Source organism: Anser cygnoides, chromosome 11, assembly GCF_040182565.1.
Source record: "Anser cygnoides isolate HZ-2024a breed goose chromosome 11, Taihu_goose_T2T_genome, whole genome shotgun sequence".
Lineage (NCBI taxonomy): Eukaryota > Metazoa > Chordata > Aves > Anseriformes > Anatidae > Anser > Anser cygnoides.
In genome coordinates, this window is record NC_089883.1 from 5,280,131 (window position 1) to 5,299,166 (window position 19,036).

A 19,036-nucleotide genomic window follows, 5' to 3' on the forward strand; every position below is an offset into this window, starting at 1 on the left:
TTTTGTCTGAACTTGGGAGAGCCGCCTCCTCTCCGCGCCCCCCGAGCCCGGAGGGTCGGGGAAGGTTTGGGCGAGAGGCGGCGGGGAGGGAGGAGGAGGAGGAGGAGGAGGAAGAGGAGGGGGAAGAAGAGCTTGCCCGAGCCGTGGTGGTTGCACCGCGGGAGGCTGTGCAGCTCTCGCTGGCGTTCCGGGTCGCCTTTGGGGCTTTCCTCCTCGCCAGACCCAGCGCCGGTGGCAGGGGTGGTGGGGAAGGAATGAAGCGAACTAAGATCGGATTAAAAAAAAAAAAAAAAAAGAAAAAAAAAGGAGAAAAATTAAAAAAGGGAAGGTTAGGAGGGGGAACGGCAAGGGAAAAAAAATTAGAGACTTAAAGGGAAAGAGTCGCCATGTTTAGCAGCTTTTTTTTTTTTTCCCTCTTAGAAAAAAAAAAAAAGATCTCAATTCCACATAGAACAAGCTTCTCGATCCCAACCCTCCTCTTTTGTCCAATTCAATCTTTGGATAGATCTTTTGTTCTAACTCAGCATGAAAAGAAAAACTTTCTTTAAATGCTATAAACTTAAAACTAACTGAAGTCCCTAAACAAATCCTCCTCTGAGCATTCCAAACATATATACATGGGGCTCGTGTGTGTGTGCGTGCGTGTGTGTGTGTGTGTTTTTATTTAACCCTGGTGCATTTTCTGTTTACTATTATTCTCTGTGAACCAAAGCTTGCTGCAAGAAACTTATAAATACAGAGATAGCTTACAGGCTTTAAAACATAAAAAGCAGAGAATGTTTTGGATTTGAAAATCATAAATTATAATTTAATGCCAATAACAATTTACAACAAATGGTTGTTTACAATAAACTAACACAAAACAAACAAGTCAAGATCCTGTGTTCTTAGTAAGCATAAAAACTTCACACACACACACTCACATGGATAGCACTTGCAATAGAAAAAGCTAAATCTAGAGGTCAGCAATCCCCTGCAATAATAGTATATTTATATATTTATATATATTTATATATTTATAGAAAAGGAGCCATGATTCAGATGTGAAACTCTGCTCAAATTCACAGTCACACGCCCCTCAGCCCCCAGTACAGATGTGTCTGACTGGAACGCACCAAAGATCAGGCTTTAATCGACTTTACAGAATGATCTCTCTCCCTCCCTCCCTCCCTCTCTTCTCGTGAAACCACAACATGGTGTAGTAACGTGTGCTGGAAGGGGAGAGGGGAAGCCTCAGCCGGGAACAAAATTGCAAGCTTTCACATACAAAGCATCTGCTCTAGACCAAGGGGAGAGAGGGCGGGCGGTGGGGGGGGTGGGGGGGGAGAGAGAGAAAAATAAAAAATAAATGACACGCACACCACACGGACCAAAATCCAACCCCCCTGGGCAAAGCACAGCGTCTTGCCTCCAGTCTTGCCTTCCTGCGGGGCTGGGGGGCTCCTGCTCGGGCCGGAGCTGGCCGCCCCCGGGACCCCGGCCCCGGCGCTCCGCGATCGCGCTCCCAGCAGCGGCGGGGAGCGGCCGGGGCAGGGCTGCGGGCAGGGCCCGGCATCCACCCAGGGAAGATGCCCGGCCGCCTCCGCAGGCGTGTGTGCCAGCAGACACACGGGCATGCATCCCCTATGCAAAATATAGAGATGACCTGTGGTCACGCTTTCACAGTCTAAGGTTAAAAAAAAAAAAAAAAAAAAAAAAAAAAGCAAACCCACTTGAGAGTATATGTACATTAAAAACCGAGTCCTCGGTGCTAGAAGCTAAAGCCACTCCATTTGAAGACCTCTCAATGACAACGATAGATGGCAACTACAGAGTATTATAAAAAATCACACGTACTTAAAGAAAACTCATTGCAAACAACTGACCTATATTTACAATACTGCTATTACCTTGCTTGAATGATCTTGTGCGCGTATGTCAGACATTTACAAAAGATTTTTCGCCCCATTCTGATCATAAAATAGATACTGATCTCCAGATTTCTAACACTTTTTCACAACAATACCTTTCCTACGCAGGCACTTAAGTGTGACAAAAATAAGGGCCTTTTTTTTTCTCTTTTTCCAGAAAATCCATTTTTAATTAACATGAGGATTAGATGAATGGGGGATGATGGTTTACCATTTCAGCATGGTACTTCCTAAAACCATAGATAAACCACGAACTTAAGTCCTCCACCCCCATCCCGGAATTAAACAGGTAAATACACTACAATACATCTGCTACAAACTTACTGTGACAAGTAAACAAATCAATCGCCTATGGACTTAAATGACTGCAAACTATAGAGAAGTAATGCGGTTTCTGAAAGACATTTATGACAGCCAAACAAGTTTCAGATATCAAATAATATTTTAATTTCTGAATACTTTCAATTTTCCTTGGAATATAACACACAAAGACTCGACCAAACAGTTCAGTTATTATAACTTTTACAGTATACAGAAATGTTGCACTTAAAAAAAAAAACCTTCAGTTTTTTTAAACACAAAACTGTAAACTCTAAGATACTGAATCAATCACGTTATCTATAAGTGCCAACAGTGTTATTTTGTCATGCTGATTTCAATGGTATTTTTTAAAAAGGGAAAATATCAACAATTATTATAATACAAAGGGCTTGCAAATATACAAACAGATAGAGGAGTTTAATAACAATTCATGATGAACTATGTGGAACCCAATTCAAATTACAAAAGTTCACTTTGCTAGTTTGTTTGCTTTTAAATCAAAACCGCAGTGTGTCTTGGACACGAATCCTTCTACCTATAATAAATCCCCACAGTTCATTTTCTGTCCGAAATATCAAAAAACCTAGATTTGGGGGGAGTTATATGACACGTGTGGTTCATTCGGGTCTATATAATTATAGCTCTCTCAGCTTCAAGCTAGATTTTGGGTCACCACCTTAAGTGCGCTTCCATCATTGTGTTGTTGAGTGGTTTTTTTTTTTCTCTTTTCCTTTCTTCCTATGATACTTTCGTGGACTCAGTTTTAATTCTTTCAGAACATATATTTTAAGGATACACAGTTTTTTTTTTTTAAAGAAGCCAAGATTATATCAAAAATTATTATAGAACCACAGAATAAACTGGTTTGAAACCAGAAAAATACAAAAAAGAACAGCTATAGGTACATAGACACATAGGACAATTAATAATTTGGAAAAAAAAGACTTACTTTCTTCCATTCTGCTAATTTTCTCCAAATTTCCTTTAAATGCACTTTAAGCGAGAATTTTTTAAAAAGTTTACCCCAAAAAAAGAAAAAAAGAAGAAAAAAGAAAAAAAGAAAAAGCCCACCATCGTTTCTTTTCTTCTTCTTTCTCCTTTTTCTTTCTTTCTTTTTTCTTTCTCTCTTTTTTTTTATTTTTTACAAAAAAATGATAAGTAGCAAGTTTTTTTTTTCTGAACGATACGGGAGTTTTTAATGCATTCTGTAAAAGTTCATTTGACAGTCTCTTTTTAAATTCACAGTCCATTAATTTTTTTCCTGTCTTCTCTTAGCAAACTTGTAACATCCTTTTACATCCTTTCTTAGCAGAAGGAAATTTAAGAAACAACCAGAACCCAAATGTCATTTGCTTTCCTTTCACTCTCTTTCATCTCCCTTCTCATTTTTTATTTTTTATTTTTATTTTTTTTTCTCTCTCTCGAATATTTTATTGAATGGACATATAAGGCCAGTTAAAACTGCTGCCAGACAGTAACATATCCCTGATTAGGGTTTCTATGGGGGTTTTACCTACCAAACGGACGAAAAACAATTGCTCTATGACAGAAGAGGAGACAGTGCGAAGGGAGGGGAGACGTAGTAATAGCTTCCCGAATCGTGTTGGCTGGTTGGGATACTGGCTCCTAACATACTCTTCCAAAGCACACTGTGACTTCTCCTGTAAACTTTCAACATGGGCTACATCAGAGAGACCACAGGCATCTAGAAGAAAGTGTATTAAAAAAAAAAAAAGAAAAAGAAAGAAAAGAAAAAAGAAAACAATCATCAGATTAAAAAGTTTTTTTTTTTTTTTAATTTTAATTTGATTTTTTTTTTAATTCGCAAGAATGAAGTGCGCCATTACCTTGCCCCCCAGAGCCTGAGTGGGTTTCACCAAAAGGGACAATCTCCCTCTTTTCTGCGTTCGTCTGCGTTTCTCCCTCCTGGAGGGTCTCGTTAGGATGGAGAGCAGCTCCAGGAGCGGGGGTCGGGGCTGCACCCCACAACCAGGAGGTGCCGCCGGGCCAGGTCCCTGCCTCGGGGTCCTGGGGGCAAGGCCGGGGGCAGGGAAAGCTTGGGGCGAGGGGGGGAGAGGCAGCTTCTCTTCCTCCCCCACCTTTGGAAAATAAGCGCGGAGAGCCTGAGCATGCGATGGGAAGGCACACTACTGATAGCGATGGAAATAATAATCAGCATCATAATAATAAAAAACTGGCCCAGCCAAGGATAATGGCGCCCCGGATCCAGCAACAGATTCTCCCCCAAAGAAGACAACGCGTTTTTCTTCAGTCTTTGAAACTGATTTAAGTGGCCCTTTAAAACTGATCTTGTCAGTTTAGCCTATTCAGAGGCAGCCATGCAAACTGTGATCTCTCTGTTCATTTGAGCTGTTTCTTTTCCCCCCTCTTTTCTTTTCTCTTTCTTTCTTCCCCCCCCCTCCACTCCCCCCTCTTTTTTTTCCTCTTCTTCTTCTTTTTAAACCTAAAGGCCCTTACAAGAAGAAAACTCCCTGATAGGGTCTGGACATTTTTTTTTTTTTTCTGATACGCTAAAATACAATAAGTTCCCTTTAAATCAGAGACGTCTGTGCTGAAAGAGCACAGGTTGTGACCTGACCTCCCTGTGGCTTTCCTAGGCACAGGGCTAACACATGCATATTCTGCGAGTCATTAGAACCCAGATTTAAAAAAAAAAAAAAAAAAAAAAAAAGAGGCAGCAGCAAACATTATATGCATCTCTGTGCGTCTGCTTTCCATCAGTGGCTGTTATTGGGGTGCTGCAGGAGCCGCATGCGTAACCCAGCTTGTGCACGGGGCTATCTCCCCAGAATCAGATAACAAGAACCGTTTATCTAGTTGGGAGGCAATTTACACGCCAGGCCTCACATTTGGAAAATAGCAATAAATTTAAACAGTTACGACAGGATCGGACGATTGTTTTCTCAGAAGGCTAAAAAAAAAAAAAAAAAAAAAGTGGGGTTTTGGAGAAAGGCAGGGTTTCAGCTAAACTCGGGCGTGGGTGTGCGCTGGCCAGGGGCTGGGGCCGCCTGGGAGCGTGTGTGGGATTCTCGCTGGGCGTTTGGGCGAAGGGAGAGGAAAATGCATCCTAAAAAGCGACAGAAAATCAAATGAGCGCCCCACGGCCAGGCAGCCCCACTCGGGATCCCCGTGTCCCCGTGGCGAGGGGCGCCCTGCCCATCGATCACCTCAGGACTTTAGCACGAGTGATTTGGGGAGGGGGGGTGGGGGGGGAGAAGTTTTTTATGTGTAAAGCAATAATATATAAAAGGAAGTTTAGGTCACGACCCAGAACCTGGACAAAGTCCAGAAAATGACTTCGTTCCCCAGACCCCCTTTAACACAACAAGGAACGGATTGTGAGCCCTTCTTTTCCCACATAAACTACATTTTTTTCCTGTTTCCTGATATCAGGCTTTAAAAAACTCCGATGAGTAATTATTTTACAGGTCCTGCTTCCATTCATATGTTTATCGCGTGGCCACTTTCCCAAGCTTTCGAGTGAGTTACAGAATAAATATATGTATTTTTAAACTCAATCCCCAAACTTCTAGGGCTCCAGCACAGTGGGTTGCCGCTGCAGCCTTAAAGTTAGCAATCTGAGATAACGTATTGCACAAATTAGCGAGCAGATTTTTTTTTTCAAAAAAAAAAAAAATATTTAGCCTCCAGAGTTAATATCAGGTTTATTACTCACCCAGGTTAAACTCTAGTGCAAGCTAATTAGATTTCACAACGCACTCAATTATTGCTTTATAACTCATGCACTATTTCGAGGCAGCCAAAGTTGACACATATTTTTCCCCCCTCTCTTTGATTATCCAAGAAACACCTCGAGCTCTGCCTCGGGAGAGGCGGGCTTGTGCCACCCCGGGACTGCACCGCCGAGCGGCAGCTTCCCTCTCCCTCCTCTCCTCTCTTCTCTTCTCCTCTCCTCTCTTCTCCTCTCACTTTTTCATGCTGTCCCTGTCTACTTATGGTAATGATCCCTTCGCACCCGCTACTCGCTTTGGACGCTGCAGTTCCTGCTGGGTACAAATGCAAACTTTTCCCCTCAGCTTAAATGACACAGAACTGCTCACTGCCACATTCTGTTTAAATCAGAGACAGCTCTTTGGAAAGTTGATTTATTTTATTTTATGGGATGGCAGGGAACATATTTTAAACTCAGCTTTGCGCATTTAACTTTTTTTTTTTTTTAATTCAATTTTTTAATCCTGCAGGGCTTTTTTTTTTTTTTTTTTTTCTTTCCCTTCTTGGCTGCCCATAAAATGATCCTCTTTTTAAAGTGGGTTTCCCTGATAGGACGACTCGTATTTAACAACATCAAACAGATTTTTTTGCTGCTGTTCGGATGCGTGTCATTAAATGCAACAACCCAGAGCTACACTGTTAAATAAAATATTATTTTCAATGGGAAAAGCGCAGTCTCTCGTGGCGAATGGGTGCCTCCCCCCGGCTCCCCCTCTCTTCCCCCTTCCCCAGCGCTATGCAGCGAGGGACCGGGGGGGCTGGGGGGGTCCCCTGCTCGTCTTTTCCTCGTCGCCGTGGCTGTTATTATTTAGCTTTTCGCTCGCCCAACCTCGCAGGGGGGCTGCTGAGAGCCGAGGCCTCGCAGGGACCCCCCAGAGCCCCTCTCCTTGCCCGGGGTGCCCGGGGGGGGCCGCGGCAGGGCCGGGCTGCGGGCAGCTCCCCTTGGCAAGAGCGAGCACTTCTCGGAGGGGCCGGGGGAGGGACGGAAGAGCAAAGAAACGCTGCCTACCTGAGGTGAAGAGGACTATGGCCTTTAAACAGCTATATTCTGCGGAGTCGACATGCAAGGCTTTCAGTTTTTCGACTTGCTCTTGGAAGATTCGTATGTGGTCCATAAAGGCGACCACTCGGTCAGCAGACATGGGCGAAGCGTGGAGGCCGGCGGCTGCCAGGAGCGGGGCTACGTGGAGGGGCATGGAGCACTGGGCAGCGTTGAGCACAAACAACTCGCTCCAGGTCAGCCTGAGCAGGGCCACCTGGTCTGTGATCTGCAGGTCTGGGAAGAAGGGGATATTCCTGGCCCACTCCACCGCGCTGAAGAGCATCCTAGCTGCCAGTTCGCAAATGTTCTCGATGCCCATGATGTTGTTGGGTTGCATGCACTGACTGCCAAAGCGGGAGGTGGGGTAGGGCTCGGCTCTCAGAAGAAGGGAGATATATCCGGATAGGTAGGAATGGCAGTTGAGAGGGTCCCCGTTTGTCAAGGCGAACTGACCGTGAGTTGGCTGTGTGGGTGGCATTCTGCCCCTCTGGACCGCTGCAGTAAATAAAGAAGAAACTACAGCTATTAATATCTGAATTGCCCCTCTCGCTTCAAACCCAGCCCGCTTTGTGTGCCGCTGCCTGCCGGGCTGACCCGGGGCCGGGGGGGCTCCGGGGGCTCCGCTTCCAGCACCGGCAACAACAAAGCTGAGCCAGGCCGGCGGCCCCGGCGCTGGGAAACCCAGGATCCCCCCCTCGTCCCCCCCCCCCCAGCCACCCCTCCTGCGGCTCCGAGGGGTTCGGCTTTGTGCCCCCCATCGGTGCGGGGCGGCCCGGGGGCGGGGGGCACCGGCAATACGGTCCCCAAGACCCGGAGCACGGTCCCCCCCAACCGTGTTTCTCGCCCCCCGAGCACACGGGCGCCGCTGCTGCTGCTGTCCCCCCCCTCAGCACCCCCGGCCCCAGCCTCGCTCGGCCCTTTTATAAAAATAAAAATGAAGGCGGCCAGGGCAGCCCCCGCCACCCCCGGCAGGTCCCCCCGCCGGGCCGGGGGCATTATCCGGCGGCACCTTCCTCGGCTGCCGGTGGAAAGTGGGCCTTTCATTTTGTTAATAAATTTCCACGGTGACAGCGAGAGAAAAGGGAGAGAGAAAAAGGGCTCGGAGGCAGGGAGACGGCGAGGAGGGCGAACGCCTAAAACGTGCTTGATTTATATTTGTTCTCGCCCGCGTTACGAGGTTAGTTACTCTTGCAGAAACACAAAGAAGAGGAGCCCGGCAAGTCCCGAGCCCCCTCACCCTTAACCTACATAGCGGCGTCCAGCCCCGGAGCACGCACTGGCAAACGGCAGGCTCACATTTCTCCTCTAATTTTATATCACAAAGGCTCGGCTCGCAGAGAAGCCGGGCACCCCTCACTTACTTCTGGGCTGCTCCTTTTCCCCCCAGCCTCCCCTTCTGGCCCCTGCCTCCGCCGGAGGGGCGAGGGCAGAGGGGGGAGAAGAGAAAAGTGAGCTAAGAAACCGGCGGGGAAGCGGGCACACGGCGCGGCCGGGCGCGCACCCACGCGCGGGGCTGTGCACGCGTGTATTTGTGGTTTTAAAGGAGGAAAATCCGGCTGGGAATCCACAGTGGAGTGCTGTAGAGCCTCGGTAGGGTGAGTTCCATTGTAGCAGTAATTCGAACCGCCTGGGTTTATAAAAAAAAAGAAAAAAAAAAAAAAAAACCAACTCGCGAGCTAAGGCAGGGTGCCGGGGGGCTCCGCGGGTGGGTGGGTGCGCGCAGCCGGGCGCACGGGGGGCTGCCGGGGCCGGGGGGCGACGCTGGACATGCAGCCCGGAGCGCTAAGGACAAGCAAGCAGGCGTCAGAGCCACCGTTTCCTCGCTCGCAAAGCGGCGTGAAACTAAAAATCCACTGGCAATAAACCTCCATCAGCAAAATGAAAACAAACACAAATCAATTACGGGCGCGGGGGGGGGGGGGGGGGGGGGGGGGGGGAAGCATGCAAGAGCCCCTGCCTCCCCTGCCCACCCTCGCCGACACCTCTTCCTTCCATTACGAGAAAACTTTCTGGCTGTTTATTCGGGGAGGGGGGGAGGGAGCTGGCCGAGGGATGGGGGGGGGGGGGTCAGGAGGGGGGGGGGTAAAAATAAGAGGAGCAACAACAACAACAATAATAATAATAATAATTCAAAAGGCAAAAGGAAAACCAACAACAAACCAAAAGCAAAACGCAGTGAGTGAAAAAAATTGCAAAACAAATGAAATCCCAATACCTTCCCGTCTCATGCCAACTTTGAGGCATTTTTTGAGGCGGCAGTACTGACACTGATTGCGGTGGTGCTGGTCAATGGGACAGTTCCTGTTGGCACGACAAGTGTAGCTGAGATTCCTCCTTACACTCCGCTTGAAGAAACTCTTGCAACCCTCGCAGGTAAACTGGCCATAATGTTTGCCACTAGACTTGTCCCCACAAACCACACATTCAATGTGCTGCTGCTGCTGCTGTTTGTCTCCTTGGTTCTGCTGGCTTGGCGGGTTGGTCTGGGCTGGCGTACTGGGAGGGCCCCCGGGCCCCGGGGTCTGTGGGGTGTGCGGGGCCCCGGCCGGGGGTCCCTGCACCGGCGGGGCTTGCGAAGGCTGCGTTCCCTGAGCTCCGGGCACATCGTCCTGGGGGTCTCGCCACGCACCGACTACCATTGCCATATCTATTGGACACCGTTTCCAAACTTCCTGTTCCCCCTTTATTTTCAAAGTTTGTTTGCTTTGCTTTTCAGCTCAGCTTTGCAGCAGTCTGGGTTTTTTTTTTTTTTCCTCCTCCTCCTCTCTCTCTCTTTCTCCCCCACTCTCTCTTTTGTTGCCTTTTTTTTTTTTTTCCTCCTCCTCCTCCTCCTTTTTCTGCCCCTCTCAGCGGGGTCGGGGCGGGGGGAGCTCCCGGGGCCGGCGGCGGAGGTGCGGGCGCGGGGGGGGGCGAGCGGCGCGGCGGCGGCCGGGGCTCCAGGAGAGCAGAGAGAGCCGGGGGGGTTGGGGGAGAAAAGGGGGAGAGAGAGAGAGAGAGAGAGAGAGAGAGAGAGAGGAGGGAGGAAAAAAAAAAAAAAAATCTCTTCGGAGATCTCCCCCTCTCTCTCTTAGAGCTGATCTGCAGCAGAGGAGTTGAAGGAGGAGAGGCGGGTGTCGGGGGGCCAGGTCCAGGGAAGCTCGCAGTCAGCCATTCAGGAAAGCCATCAAAATAAGAATGAATAAAAGGTTAAAGATTACACACACAGCGGAAAAAAGCACGCACAGCTGAGGAGACTTTTCTCGGCGCGGAGAGCGGACGGTCTCGCCGTAGTTTTGGGAAGTCCAGCTTGCGGCAGCAACATCAACTGCGATCGCTTTGTTTTTGTGGGCTTTTTTTTTTTTTCCTCCTCTTTCCTCCTCTCTCTCTCCGCTCTGTCTCTCCTCCCTCCTTCGCTCGCTTTAATTCTTCCTCTCCGCCGCTCCGCCCGGGCGCTGCTCTCTGCCTCCTCTCTCTCTCTCTTTTCTCTCCTCCTTTTTTTTTTTTTTTTTTTTTTTTTAATTTTCTCTCGGTGCGTGCGGGTGGGTGGGGGGGCTGTCTCTTTTATTAATTATTATCAGCGGTATCTCCCTGCCGGTGGCCGATCTCTCCCGGTGCTGCTGGTGCCGGTGCCGGTGGTGCTGCTCGGGCTCTTGCCGGTGCTCGGTCGCCGGTGGCGGGTGCCGGGGTGCCGGTGGCGGTGCCGGGGTGTGCCGGTGGCGGTGCCGGGGTGCCGGTGGTGGTGCTCGGGTGCCGCCGCGCTGCCTTATGCTGCTTGTGCCGCCTCGCAAGTGGGCTCTCGCCTCCGCGCCGCCGGTGCTCACGGCGCGGGCGGGGGAGAGGGGGGCGGCGGGGGGGGGGGGGGGGTTGCGAGGAGGGAGGGAGAGGAGGAGGAAGGGGAGGGAAGGGGGGGGGGAGGGAGGGAGGGAGGGAGGGAAGGAGTCAACTCGGCAGCGCAGCGCCCGGCCGGGATGATAAAAGAGGGGAGAGGAGGAGGAGGAGAGAGGGAAGGATCGCAACCCAGCGCGCAGCATCGCTCTGGGGGGGGGGGCGCGCTGAGGGAGGGGTGTGTGTGAGGGGAGGGGGGGGGGGAGCCCTTCCCCCAGCGCCCCCCCGGCGAAGAGGGAGGGGAGAGAGGGAGGAGGAGGGAAGAAGAAGAAGGAGGAGGAGGAGGAGGAGGAGGAGGAGGAGGAGGGAGGGGCGGCCGGGCGCGCTCCCCGCCGGCCGCTGGCCCCGCTGGCGGAGGGAGTGAACTTTGACACGGCTGCTGCAACTCGGCGCGCGTCGCCATGGCGACCGGGCGCCTTGCGCGGCGGGGCCGGCGCGGCCTGCCCGCCTGCCTGCCTGCCGCCTGCCTGACGGAGGGGCTGCCTGAGTGGCCCGCAGCGCGCGCGCCGCCCCACGGCCCTCATTGGCCCGCGCCGCCCTTGCGCGGCCTCGCCATGGCCGACGACGACGCCCGCGCGGTCCTAGAGGCCGCCGCCGCCGCCTCCTGTGGTGGCGGCCGTGGCGGAGGTGTGGGGCAGGGCGCTGCGCGCTTCGCCCCGCCGCCTCCTCCTCCTCCTCCTCCTTGCCCTCACCTGGGGACACCCCCCCCCCCCTCCGTCACGGAGGGGGTTAAGGGGGCGAAAGAGGGGAGAAGTGGAATAAAAATGAAGTGGGGTGATGTTAGGAGGGGGATCAACCCCGAGGGCAGGCGCCGCCCCGCTCCCTGACCGGGGCAGGGCGAGGCCGGGGCCGCTCACGGCTCCGCCGCACCTGCGCGGGGTTTGCGCGGAGGTTCCGCGCCCGGCCGGGCTCTACCGGGCTCCACCGGGCCGGGCAGGGCGCTGGGAACCCCCCGTGCCCCCTCAGCGGGGTCCCGGCCCCGGCCCGGAGCCGTCCCGCTTCTCCCTCGCCCCCCGCCGCGCAGCGCCGCGGGGAGCCCGGGCTCGTCCGGCCGCTTTCAACTTTGTTTCTCTGCGCTTTTTTTTTGTCTCTTTTTAACGTGAATTTTCTGTCACCCGCCCTGTAGGCGCGGCGAGAGCAGCAGCCGAGGGTAGACCCCCTAAGGACGCGGGGAGAGCCGCCCGTCTCTGCATACACCGCGACCGGCCGGGGGACGGAGAGAGGAGAGGAAAAAGAGAGAAAAATAAAGCAAAAAAAAAGCAAAACCTGAAAAAAAAAATACAACCACCCAAAACCTTCTCAAAGAGAGGGAGAAACACCAGCTCCCAGCCACGCATCCGTGTCCGCTCGCCTCCGGCCCCGCAAAAGGGCTCAGCGCCCCGCACCTCTCCCCGCTGCCCCCCGCTCTGTGCCGCAGAAATATCGGGGTCCCCCTCGCCGCAGGTGCCGAGGGGATGAGGAAGGTGCCCAAAGCCCCCAAAAGTGCCTTTCCCCCCCTGCTCAGCCCCCACGGACGGGGATGCTCGGAGGCTCGGTCTCAAAAGACGAGGCTGCGGCATCCCCGTCGAGGCTGCCGGGGCGAAATTCGCTCTCCCCGAAGCGGGGACCAGTTGGGGCCGGGGAAGGCTTTGAGGATGGGGAGAGGAAGCTTTCCCCGGTAAAAGGAGAGCAACAGCCTTCTGGTTCCCAAACAACCCGGCCACCCGGCCCCGAGGAGGTCACCTTTCGGGGACAGAGGGGGAGAAGGTGGGGGTGCAAAATGCAGGATAGTCACAGATTGTTGCTGATGTTGAATTTCCTGAGGAAAAAAAAAAAAAAAAAGGCTTTCCTGTCTCGAATCTGACAAAGTAAACAGGATTAATTCACCATATGCAGAAAAAAAAGCATTAATACCGTCCTGACAAATGCAGAAATCAGAAGAGAAAGCGGTTTTAGCAGGACCTACGATAGGAACAGTTTGAACGTATGATCGTAAAATTGAACAGCCATTGATACACGCTTAAAAGCTGCCGTATACGCTGATTGCTCAAGCATTAATGAAGAATGCCCCAGATTAACTATTTGCTCTTGCAGGGATGTAGCCATATAACTATCTATTAGCACCATTAGATGCCTTGCTATTTATTTGAAAACACCCCTGCGAGGGGGTAGAGGCAGAAGAGGCGAAGGTAGAAATGGTCTGCAGCTAATTCTGCTAAATAATATCTGCAAGCCGAGCGCCTCACGAAGAAGGGGGAGATTCCCAACTGTCCTTCTCCGAGCCCAGTCACAATAGAACCGCTCTCTTTGAAAAGTCAGACTGTATTGGTTTCCCCAAATAAATAAACGCATCCCTCCTGCCATTTTACTGCAGATGTAAATTTATTTTAATGAGAGGGAGTGGAAGGATTTATTTTGCTAAAATAGAGTTGGGGATAGAGCCGGTGTAAATCTTTGGGTTTTAAAAAAGAGGAGGAAGGAGGGGGAAGCTGCTTTCCCGGCAGAAAGCTGCCTAACAGTCCTCTAATTCTTTCTAGATTAAATCGCAATATGAATACAGCATCGAACAAATAGCGAGTTTCGCTCTGAACTCAGTGGAAAGCAGTTACGTCTAACAGAATTCAATGAATTCCTCTTCTCCCTCAATGTAGTATGTGTGTGTTTTTCTCTTCCACCACACTGAAGTTCCATGAATAGGGAAAGTGGCTCCTATTGTGTGCCTCTGAACTTCCAAGTCAATGCAATTTTTAACCACTGGCTTGTGGTACTTTGAAAATCACCAGGGGCTGTCAGAGTTGGGTCCTCTGAAAAATTTACAGTGCTAAATCAGAGCATATGCTGTGAGAGAGGAAAAAAAATTGCTTAAGATTGGAGCAAGTACAGTATCTGGCTGCCCCCTAGTGTAAGTCTCTTATCTGCCTAAAATTCAACTTTAAAAGAAAAGGATCTCTTAAAGGGAAACGACTTTTGGCTCACGTATGCATACGAGAATGAAACTTCTGTACATTTTAATCTGATTAATTCCTAAGGATTTAAAATTAATTGGCTTGGGCACTCCTAGACCGGACTATAAGATTTCTGCAGCAGGGTTTCTGCGAGCCCTGGACCGAATAGGTATTTTTAAGGCATAGTGGTAAGGAATAGGGGGGGTGGGGGGGAAAGAGAGAGAGATCCTGTTTTGTGATTTTTTTTTTTTTAAACGAGGAACCGTGCCTCGCACGCTGTTGTCAGAGCAAAACACTTTTGCTGCCTTAAGTCAGACCTGCGCCTTTTGCAATAATACAGGATAAATAATTGCCTTAAAGCCTGAGCCGCGCTGCCAACCACACCTTCGGCGGGTGAGTATATTCCGGCTTCTTTCCATTGTACGTGCTCTACCAGGGAAGCGACCGGAGGGGGAGAGGGGATCTCAGCACCAGACCTTCCCCACCGACCTTTTTTTTTTTTGTTTGTTTAATTATTATTATTTTTGCTACCTAAAACTGCGGCCGCAGCCGGCGGCGCTGGGCAGGTGCCGCCTGCGCCCCCCAGGTCCGAGCCGTGTCCCCCCCCCCACCTCCTGCGTCCCCCTGCCCGGCCCGGCTCGGCTCGGCTCGGCCCGACATGGCCCGGCTCTGCTTGGCCCGGCTCGGCTCGGTTTGGCCCGGCCCGGCCCGGCTCGGCTCGGCTCGGCTCGGATCTCTGCCGCCGCTCCCCGCAGCCCCGGCCCCGGGCTCCGCGTCCCGGGCGCCGCTTTGGAAATGACTTTGAGGCGCTTTCCTGCCTCGGACCTGGAAGCCGGATTCCGGTCGTTGGGTTTCGCTCGCTTGTTTGTTTGTTTGCTGCTTGCTTTATTTAGCTAAAGGACGTGCTAGCTGCTGGTGCTGCAATTCCACCGAGTCGGGTCTCCCCCCCCTCCCCTCTTCCCCTCCTTAGAGCAACCCACGTAACCTTAGAAACGATCGTTTAAGACGCACGTTAGCTAACATTTGCTTTTTTGGATTTTTTGTTTTCCTTAAAAGAGAAACACAAGAATCACAACACATTGCCCGAAAAAAAAAAAGTGTCAAAGAAGAAGAAAAAAAACTATAAGTAAACATACCAAAACCATATTTGCCTTGTTCAAGGTCCCAAATCGCTTGCATCTTCCTTTTTCTACCTCTCCTTTAGTTTGGCAGGTGAAACAAACAAACAAAAAAAAAATAATCAGACCGCTGTTTGCCCCCCAGAAAGATGTGCGTTGGGTAATTAAAGAGAAGTCTCCTTCTTGGTGTTTATCTAAGCGATTGTGCAAACTGATTAAAAAAAAAAAAAAAGTAAAGTTACAGCCTTCAGGGGGGAAAAAAAAAGGAGGCAAGGTGAAGGGAATAGATTTCCCACAACCTAAAGGGAAGTGCTTTCGATGTATTATTAGCGATCAGCCTTGGGAGAGAGGAAAAAAAAAATCCTGAACACACTCTAACTTTACACAGACAAGATTTCAGGGGGGGCTTTGTACATAGCTGCTTAGGAATGTGCGCCTCGCCTTTAAGAAAAAATCCCCAAGCCCAAGGTAGGAGATGTCTTTGAGTGATCCTTGTCTCTCATTTCATTCCTTAGAAGGAAGAGCGTCTCGCTACACCTTGTTTGGAGCTGGAAAGGCGAGACTTAAAAAAAAAAAAAAAATCACAACCCACCCTTCCAATTGGGGAGAAAAAAAAAATAAAGGGGGAAAAAAATAAGAGGGAAATCTCCTAACTTAATGACTGTGGGGGTAGGATGGATGCGACCGATTTCAGCCCCCCCTTTCCCACCTCCCCCCTCTTGGGCAGGGAGAGAAAGGAAAAAAAAAAAAAAAAAAGCCAACCGCAAACAACTACAGGCTGAACTATCAACACATGCACCGAAGGGGAAAAAATATATAGTGTCCTGTGTAGGGTCGGCAGGGAACGCAAGCACACGCTACAGCAAGTTGGGAAAGAATCCGAGCTAATCAGCAATCTCTTTCTCTCTCTCTCCCTTTCTCTTCCTCTCCCCCCCCCCCCCCCCCCCCCCTTCACTGCCCCTGAGATCCCAGCTAGAAAGAGGTACTCCACATTTTTTCATTACCAAAAATCCGTTGCAATAATCATTTGTTGCTAATTGAAACCCTTGGAGACATTTTCCCCACCCCCTTCACAAACATGGCAACTTTTAGGCATGGCAAGCACGTTTGTTTTATTTTATTAAAAAAAAAAAAATACTGTTCGGGGGAGGCTGGAGCCCTCAGCCACGAGGAATATCAACTCGTCAGCCCCCTTCCCCAGGGGGGGAAACGGGACCCCAGTACAGTGAGGGCTTGGGAAAATTTGGAATACATTATACCGCCTTTGGCAGGAGAATACTCTCCAACTAATGGATTCCTGCTCCTTTTTGTGTGTGTGTGCGTGTATCAGTGTGTGGGGTTTCTGGAAAGAGGGGTGGTGGTCGTGGTGGTGGGGAGCCGAGCTTTTATTTTCAGAAACTGTTATGGTGAGAAGTGTGTCATACTTGACAAATGGAACAAACGCTCTTCCATTTCTTGCTTGTCCTTGCCTTAAAACAGGAATTAAGTTAACCACAGTGCTGCATGTTAATTGCATGTTTACTGGGCTAATGAAAATTACAATGGGGTTTTGCCACCAAGAACAGGGATGAAAAAGTATGGAGGCAATTGTCACCGCAGCCCTCGGGGAGGGCCGGGGCCGGGGCGGGGACGGCAGGGGGGGGGCGGCCACGACCGGTATCGATCAGAGGAAGGAGAAATCCTATAACTGCCCCTTACGACCACGCACAGGGGCTCCGCAAGTTCCCACTCCTGCCAAGTCCATCCAGCACCTGGAAGATGGAGACGGGTCCCACTTGAATGAATTTTTCCTATCGCCAAGGGGGTGCTGGCATCTGGGGGGGGGGTCCTTCCCCTGCCCTCCTCGCCCCCCAGCTCCACGATGTGCCCCCCTCCTGGCAGGGGTCGGTGGTGAGAGGGGCGCAGGGGGCACAGCCCCTCTTGTCGCCCTCTCTCCCCTTTTCCAAAAGCCCCTTGCCCTGCAGGGCTGGAAGAGTGGCAGTGGGGAAAGTCCGAAGGGGGAAGGTCGTGTGTTCCCCCCCCCCCCCCCCCCATTTATTCTCGAGGTCCGTGGATGACAGGATGACCTGGGAATTCAGCTGGGTGCTAACCATTTTCGTGCCTGAAAACAAACTGCCAAATTAAAGCTAAATGGAAAGAGCAGTGGGAGAGGCAGCGGGAGCAGGGCACTTCGAGCTTGCCCCCACCTCTCCAAAAGGGATTGTTGGGGTGTGTGTGGGGGGACACAATTAAATAGACTGAAGATGATTTAAATACCATCCACAAATAATTCCAGGGAGAAGTCTCCCCCCCCGGTGCTGCAGAGCCCTGCATATGAAAACTTTGGCCCAACTTGTGGCGATAGCTACGGCTCCGCTCCGCAGGGTCAGAGGTGAGGGCTATTTTAACCCTAAAAGCCTGTGAGTGACCAGGGCTGAGGCTGGGCTCGCAGCACTAATAGCCATAATTACCTCCTCCCTCCCTCTCTCCCTCCCTCCCAGGGACATTCCTCGCAGCAGAAACTTTAGACGCCGAATTGAAGAAAATCCTGGAGCTGAACATATCTTGTAGGGGGGGTGTAAAGAGGGGAGGGGGGGAAATAACAGCAATATGAAGGAATTTCAGAGCTCACCCTTTTGCTTGGGGGGATTGAAGCCTTTTTTTTTTTTTCCTTTTTTTTTTTTTTTTTTTTTCCCTTTGCCAGCATTCCCAAGGCGCTGGGTCTTTGTCTTAGAAGGAATGGAGTGTCTGAATGGTGTGAAAGGGACAGAGAGGGTCGCTTCAAATCGATTTTACTTGTCCTCTCTGTCTTTTCGGATCAACGCCCTTCAATGGACACATAGGTGCTCTTTCAACCAAAAACTTGTGCAACATTTTCTGCCTGTATTGGTGCTAAATACAATAAATGCTGGGCAGATTTTTTTCTTCTTTCTTTCCAAAGCAGAAAGCACCCTAATTAAATTGTTTTATATGGACAGTCAAGACAGACCAATTAAGTATGCATTAGTATAAAGATATATTCGAGAGATAAGCGCTCTATAGGAGCCCTGTCTAGGCAAGGTGTGTAAAGCGTCCTCTCGAAGAGAGGATGTAAGCAGGTTTTCATATGGATTTTTCCCCTCCATTGCCTCCCATACCCGAGTAACGGGCTGAATAACCTCGCGGAAAGCCATTAGGGAAAGTGGTTTCTAAACAAAGTTAACAGGTGGATGGAGCCGGGTTTACATTCGGATAACAGGCGCCCGGCTGCCCAACCCGGCCCCGCGTCTTTGTGCGGGATCGGGGCTGCGGGAGCCCCCCCGCAAAGCTCCGGCACCCCCGGGGCTGCGCACCCGGCCCCGCAGCCGGACACCCGCGGGGGCACCCGGCCGGGCGCGGAGCTGCCCCTGCGTGGGGAAGGAATCGCGGGGGGGCGCTTCCCAGGCCGGGCAGGGGGAGAGCCGCACACACGCCCCAACTCCTCTTTCTGCCCGGTTTATCACCCTGGGAAAGCTCTCGTGGAGGGTCGACCCCAGGAGCTGAGCTTTAAGCTCTTCTCCATTCCCACTTTTTTTTTCCTTCGCTGCAGGTTTTCCACGCTGTTAGAAAAATAAAAAATAAAACAACCCAGCTGAGAAACAAGCCGAAAAAAGCCCTCAGCCCCAGCCCTGCCCCAGCTGAGCCCGGGGAAGGCAGAGCCGCAGCAGGAGTGTGAGCACAGAGCTGGCAGCCCGGGGGGGCACCGCGCAGCCCCTCCAAACCCCGGTGCCCTCCAGGAGCCCGGTGCCGGGGATGCTGCGGGAAGGGAGCGGGGACCGGCCCCCGCCGTGGCACCGAGCCCCACGGCTGCCACCCGTGGGACAGAGGGGCGCAGGGAAGCCAAGAGCCCGTGCGACGGCTGCCTGGGTTGCCATTCCTTTTTCCAGCAGCTTTTTGGAAGCCCCAGACCACCAGAGAGGGACGGGAGGTGGGGAAGAGCAAGGCAGTCCTTGCTTAGGTGGCTTAACGCCGCGGTAAACAGGTTGGAAAGAGCCGCTTTTACAGCCTCAATTTCTCTCCTCGCTGGTTACCTTCGAGGGTAAATCATAACAGGCGGTATGGGGGGCAAGGAATTCATCTGAAGGAGATCTCAGCAAGTCACTGCCC

General features: G+C 51.3%; 1 protein-coding gene and 1 long non-coding RNA gene across 23 annotated transcripts in view; one reads left to right on the plus strand and one right to left on the minus strand.

Annotated features, from left to right (window-relative positions):
- Window positions 1-2,333: 2,333 nt before the first annotated feature.
- NR2F2 (nuclear receptor subfamily 2 group F member 2) lies at window positions 2,334-15,519 on the minus strand. 4 transcript variants are annotated; one of them, XM_013181900.3, is made up of 3 exons: window positions 14,951-15,519; window positions 6,994-7,521; window positions 2,334-3,936 (listed from the first exon to the last, which is right to left on the minus strand). In XM_013181900.3, the coding sequence occupies exons 1-3, from the start codon at window positions 14,991-14,993 to the stop codon at window positions 3,662-3,664; spliced, it is 846 nt and encodes a 281-aa protein (XP_013037354.1). In that variant the 5' UTR covers window positions 14,994-15,519; the 3' UTR covers window positions 2,334-3,661. The 4 variants fall into 4 exon arrangements, with proteins under 4 accessions (XP_013037354.1, XP_047932280.1, XP_066859596.1 ...); XM_048076323.2 differs by lacking the exon at window positions 14,951-15,519 and adding an exon at window positions 9,242-10,826 and having other exon boundaries at window positions 6,994-7,542; XM_067003495.1 differs by lacking the exon at window positions 14,951-15,519 and adding an exon at window positions 10,249-10,822.
- The window catches only part of LOC106036475 (uncharacterized), a 47,461-nt gene continuing 36,730 nt past the window's right edge, over window positions 8,306-19,036 (plus strand). For 17 of the 19 annotated variants that reach the window (XR_010834080.1, XR_010834073.1, XR_010834084.1 and 14 more), the window contains exons 1-2: window positions 8,306-8,621; window positions 12,017-14,207. This is a non-coding gene — a long non-coding RNA (uncharacterized lncRNA). The remainder of the gene's footprint in view (window positions 8,622-12,016; window positions 14,208-19,036) is intronic. The other 2 variants (XR_010834072.1, XR_010834081.1) reach the window with 2 other exon arrangements.

What these genes read in the sequence shown, in the direction of transcription:
- NR2F2 (XM_048076323.2), bottom strand. Translation starts at nt 9,671, where the DNA reads ATGGCAATGGTAGTCGGTGCGTGGCGAGACCCCCAGGACGATGTGCCC. An exon ending in AGTTGGCATGAGACGGGAAG is followed by an intron (nt 7,543 to 9,241) that starts GTATTGGGATTT and finishes TAATAGCTGTAG; the next exon opens with TTTCTTCTTTATTTACTGCA. An exon ending in CATAGTCCTCTTCACCTCAG is followed by an intron (nt 3,937 to 6,993) that starts GTAGGCAGCGTT and finishes ACTTTCTTCTAG; the next exon opens with ATGCCTGTGGTCTCTCTGAT.